This window comes from Arachis ipaensis, chromosome B05 (assembly GCF_000816755.2).
Source record: "Arachis ipaensis cultivar K30076 chromosome B05, Araip1.1, whole genome shotgun sequence".
Taxonomy (NCBI): Eukaryota; Viridiplantae; Streptophyta; class Magnoliopsida; order Fabales; family Fabaceae; genus Arachis; species Arachis ipaensis.
The window spans coordinates 49,726,441-49,732,329 of record NC_029789.2 but is presented as its reverse complement, the minus strand read 5'-3'; the positions used below and the strand labels follow the sequence as shown (position 1 = coordinate 49,732,329).

The following is a 5,889-nucleotide window of genomic DNA, read 5'->3' as shown; positions in this document are numbered from 1 at the left end:
TGCCGCCCTGCCGCCTGCCGCATCGCACAGCACCACCACCAGCTTCTTCTTCTTCTTCTTCTGTGAATTGGTTTTTATATGAAATTTTGGATTTTTTTGTGAAATTTGTTGTGGAATATTGTTGTTGCTGAATTTGTTAATTGAATTTGAAATCTGTGCATGTTGCTTGAATTTTCTGATGATGATGGTGATGAGGCCATGATGATAATGGTGGTGGTGGTGGTGGGTTCTTGTTCAGCTTGGACTTCTGGTTGATTTTTGTTGATTTTGGGAAAAGTTCTGATGAAGATGATGATGACCATGATGATACTGATGGTGGTGGTAGTGGTTCTGGTTGGGCGTAGGTTTCTGTTCTGGTGGTGGTGGTGGTGGTTGATTTTGGGGTGAAGGGAGAAGGGTATTTTCGTCCGAGGGACGATTTTAAAACAAACTAAAACTTTGGGGACCATTTCGTAGCAAAAAAAAAAGTTGGAGACGATTCTAATTTTTGACCTCTACGTTGGAACCAAAATCATATTTAACCCTTAATATTATGTTGCTCCCCTCGTAATATATTGATTCCTGCATTGTTATTGGCCTACTAGAATAGAATAATATTTTATGTTTATTAGTCTTATTAAATAATAATAATATTTTGTAAAGTCCATTATTCAATAACACAACAAGTATTTAGGCATAACAAGTATATTAGTCTTATAATCCACTTTGAAAGTCGTACTACTTTATTATTGATGACTTATGACTTGAATATAAAAATTTAAAAATTAAGATGTTACATCAATGACCGACACTTGTGATTGAGCTTAACAGTAGTTTGAGAGCATCTTTTCCAAGCTTGCATCATTAGTGACACACATCGCTTGAAATTGAATAAACTGGACGTCTATATAAAATACTTGTTACCCTCTTTATCATAAGATGATCCATATTTTAACAAATAACACTATTGAACTCCTCGAACGATACCGTCAAAGAAACAATAAGCCTACATAGATCATTATATATAAATATTACATCTTTAGGCATATGTGATAAAATATAACCATTATAATAGACTCTTAAACTAACAGCATTATCCATTTCCTCCTTAAAAAATTTTACTAACTCTCACTTAGCATACAAGAACAAGAAAAAATATTACAATAGCGAAAACGAATGAATATATAATTAGGCGAATAAAAAGAGGAGGAGAAGTGAGATAAGTTGCAAATAAACAAAGTAACAAACTCTTTATATATAGGCAAAGTTTTCACAAATCATTGCCTACGATTACGATTTTTAAAAATTTAAAAATTTGGAAAAAAATAAATCATTGGACACGATTTTCTTGTTAAAGTTTATTCAATGTGAAATCGGCATTTACAATTTTTGAAGGAAAATGCTATTTGTACAACAAAATTTAATTTTTGGTCAGCCTTTAATATTATTTAATTATTTTTTAATTAAAACACATTTCTATTTTTTAGATACACATTTAAAATTAAGATTAATTCAAATTTTAAAAATTAAAATTTCTCTAACTTCTTATCCACTTTATATAGTTAATTATTATTTTCTTTTTTTACGTTCTTTTCTCTTTCTGTAATACGATTTTTTTTTTCTTCTATTCTTCTATCTCGTTCTCCGCTTCTTTCTTATAGTGGCCATAATTTCTATTTTAATTGTAACACATCTAAAATTATTAACTTGTATAGAAAATATTTTTAAAACACATCCAAAATCATAAATCTAAAATTTAAATTTAAACATTAAAAAATAATTGTAACACATCTAAAATTATGAAGTGATACACAAAATATTTCTAAAATACATTCAAAATCTTAAATAAAAAATTTAAACTCTTGCAGTGGCTGTAATTGCAGATATAACAGTGTTGATAATTTGAGGCTTGTGATTCTTTAAGTTGTTTTTCTACCTAAACCATTCTCCAATGCAAATTAGGATGTTGTACATGGCATGCAAAATCAATGTGATTGAATAACTAAATAGATACATACGATTAACTATGAATCACTTTCTCTTAAATACATCCAAAATACCTGAGGTCCACTTCTGACGAAGAAGGATTAGCGACGCTGATGAGGACTAACGCGACGAGGAGTAGGACAAAGCCAGGCTGCGAACTGAGCGGCAAGGAGGAAGGCGATGCCAAGGACGAGCGAGGAGGACGACAGCGTTGCAGAGGAATGGCGAAGCGGAAGAACGGCGCTGGGGATGACACGGCAGCGCCAAAGAGGATGGCAGCGCGAACGAATAATCACACAGACGAATTAAAATCTTCAATTTTATTGAATTTATATTTTTGGAAGTGTATTTAAATGATAATCTGTTAATAATTAAAAATAATAAAATTGAAACAGAAATTTTAAATTTTAAATTTTAGTTTTATTTAGTTTATATTTTAGAATGAGTATTCAATTTTAAAAAGATATTACATATATTTAAATTGTTTTATTTTTTTTAATTATTGTAATAAAAAGTTGAATATTGTACTATTTTTAAAGGATACCTAGTTGAATTGATTTTTGAAAGCATGAATTTTTCTTTTTGTCCATTGTAAAATCGTCTTTTGTGATTTTTGAAAGCAGACATTTATCTTTAGTGAAATCGTGATCCACATTTCAGTTCTGCTATGTCAAAAAATTTTCTTTAGTGAAATTGTGATTCACAATTTGTTTTAACTTTAAATATCTCCTATATCAACGTATTACACTAAAATGACTCAATATTAACATAAATCAAGTTCCATTATCCGATATTAAAAAAATTTAGCATCTAGTTTTTGGTCCAATTTGTTTTATGTATTATTCTCTAGCAGTGATTTTATTTAAAACATAGGACTGGACCGATTGAAAAAAAAAAGTATTTGATGACTTAAAAATATAGTCAATTAACTAATAACTATATTTGTGAATAAATTTACAATAAAATTTTCAAAGTAACCAAAAGAACAGATATTAGAATTCGTTGTGTTAAATGTCGAAGGCATCCTTGGACCTAAAGCGGCATAAGAATCTACAAATAAAAGAAATAAGATTCATTCATAGAATAAAGAACAAGAGAAAATGATGAGCAAATAATAATAAACATCAACAAAAGAAACATTAAATATTGACTACATCAGAGTATATATATTTTTATATTATGGCAATGAAGGGAACATAACAATTTCTTGCTCACACCTTTTGCAAAGAAAAATGTGAGGAATTTCTTCATCATTTGGAATTCGAACACACCTTGTATGCTGCCAAGTTTCACAAATATCACAACACACCAACCTCTCTCCATCATCTTCTTTTGTTCCACAAGTGCACTCCACAATCCCATTCTTTGGATCATTCTCACACATTTGGCCAATCATCATGTTGTTATTCATCATTCCAATTATTTCACCAATCCAACCCTCTAACACTATTTTCCCACCCATCACTTCAATTAGCCCCAAAACCATATCTTTCCCATTATTACTAATAATATTATTGGCACTAAAATTCCCAATTGATTCTACCACAAATCCCCTTAATCCCCAATAAATTTCCCTAAAATTCCTCTCAACTTCTAACTTCAATTCATTGATTGTAGCATTGCTACCCAAAGTGATGCACTCATAGGGTGGCATAGCCTTACTCAAGAACTCCTCATCAATGCATGAATTGTTCCTCAACAAAATTGTGCAATAAAGGTTCAGTTTTCCATCCGAGCCTAACTCAACTCCAAAAGTGGGAACCTCGCCAGAGTAGTCTTTGACGAGAAACTTGGTGTCGAGAATTATCCTAGCCGCCAACGGTATGGCTGAGAGAAACTCCAACCCCATCATTGGTTTAGGGTCAATTAGGATGTACTTATACAAATAAAGCATGTCCTTCATAAGTTGAGCCCTTGAAATCTTGTACTTATCCTTAATTTTATTATTATTGTTACTATTACTATTATTGATGGCCAAACTACCTTCATTGCAATTATGGTAAACATGATTGGAAATGTCTTCTAAGCAATACTCCAAAACTTTGGTAACAGGATTTAAGCTCCTACGTACCAAGTAGTTCCCAACAACATGATTCCCTAGTGACTTTAGCACAAAATCCAATAAACCAGTGTCACCAATGTAAGCACGTGCGGCATCCCTAACTTCTTGTCTTGAAATCCATCTAAACTCTGTTCTCTTCAATGCCTCAACAATTACCCTTGTTGCCATTTCAATCCTCTTAGGTGACCAACGGCAATTATTATTGGACTCAACCAATGCACTGGCACTAGTACTACTAGTGTTGTTGTAGGAACAAGTATAATTATTGTTACCAATAACTCGCGTCTCCCGCGGGAGGCGCGACTTTAGCTCGAGCATGTAGCGAAATAAGTCGCCGAGTGTGACTAGCGATTGGCCGGACAGGGTTTGGTAGCGTGAGAAAATGACGGGCACTTCGTGGTGGTTGAAATTGTTGGCGCCAATGTGGTGTATGAGCAAGTAGAGTGGCATGCTCCTTATTGCTTCTATGGCTTTTTGGTACATGGATTGTGTCACACCAAAGGAACCTCTTCCAAATTTGTAGCCCCAGCGACCAAACCATGGCTCACTATATGCTATTCCATTTATAAGTCTAAGTTCCATGCCTCTTTTCTGTGCAGTGTCATTCAAACTCACTTTCCTATATCATGTAATTAAAAGTACCAAAATTAGTTAAATATGTCCCTCGTTAATCCTTATATTTAAAAGTGTAGTGGGATCTTTGCATGTCAATTTCTTTGCACACGAATTGATTTGCATAAAAAATATTGTGAGAAAATGTAATTATATATTTATCCATTTTTAACATTTTCGTATTTATTTTTATAAATGATTATTTATGTAATTAATATAAAAATATCTATTTCTATTAAAATAGGATTACGTGTTGAATCTACATGTAACATGTAAAACTATTAATAGTGCTTTGAAACTAAATGGATTAAAGTTATCGAAAATTTTATTAATGATAAAAAGAAGTTTTTAATAAAAAGTAAAAAGGATAGAATAATACACCTATCATTTCTCAATTGTTAAATTTGGGGTCAATATTCTTGAGATACGGAACATTTGGCATGAGAAAGTTAGGTTGCTTAGTTATGCTTCTTACTCCATACATGCATGGAGAAGGTTTCTTTTAACTTTCATTGTTCAATATTATTATACGAGAAAATGATATGTTGCAAAGAAGGTTTAACACGCAAGTGATTGAAACTTAATATTTTTCTTTCTTCTATATTTGGTAATTAGGTAAGTAGTTGTAATCGTTTCACCACAATGCTAACATATAGAAAACTACAAATAAAACGTTTCCATGCAAAGAATGCAAAATATCAAAAGAACGCGTAATTAGGTCTCTGGCTGAATTCATTTACATACTATTTTTTCAGTCAAAATAATTCCCTCACTTTTAATTTTTAAAATGAAGGACTTGAGAACTGAATCAACGTTAATATATTTTAAAAATGAATGAACTAACCTTGCTTGCAATCCAATGCACAAACGATTCCAAAAGTCCATGATCTGGTTGCCAGCCAAATTGGAACCGGTTTCCAAGCCATTGACACATAGCAAATGGCCGAATCCATTAGAGTGAAAAACACCATGCATCATATGGCCCTGTAATTCTATTAATTTGGACTTACCATTATTATTATTGTTGTTGTTGTTGTTGTTCATTGTGGCAATAGCATCACAGCACCCTTCACAGCTCGAGCATGTAGCCAATGCCTCCTTCGAGGGTAATACGAAATGATACTTCTTGTTGCAAATGAAATGGTGGCCCCATCCTATGTCAAATGGAAATCTCAATCAAATTCGACTGATTTTAATTCAGAAAAATTACAGGAAATTAACTTTTAGTTAGTTACTATTAACTATTCTTT

At 32.2% G+C, this 5,889-nt stretch overlaps 1 protein-coding gene across 1 annotated transcript; it reads right to left on the bottom strand.

Moving 5' to 3' along the window:
- Positions 2,988–5,870, bottom strand: LOC110272029 (PHD finger protein MALE STERILITY 1-like). The gene is made up of 2 exons (XM_021123810.1): positions 5,484–5,870; positions 2,988–4,646 (listed from the first exon to the last, which is right to left on the bottom strand). Exons 1-2 carry the CDS (start codon positions 5,681–5,683, stop codon positions 3,143–3,145), a joined length of 1,704 nt encoding a protein of 567 aa, XP_020979469.1. The 5' UTR covers positions 5,684–5,870; the 3' UTR covers positions 2,988–3,142.

Coding starts and splice junctions, on each gene's coding strand:
- LOC110272029 (XM_021123810.1), bottom strand. CDS start 5,683: ATGAACAACAACAACAACAACAATAATAATAATGGTAAGTCCAAATTA. Junction 4,647..5,483: donor TGCATTGGATTGCAAGCAAG/GTTAGTTCATTC, acceptor TACATGATATAG/GAAAGTGAGTTTGAATGACA.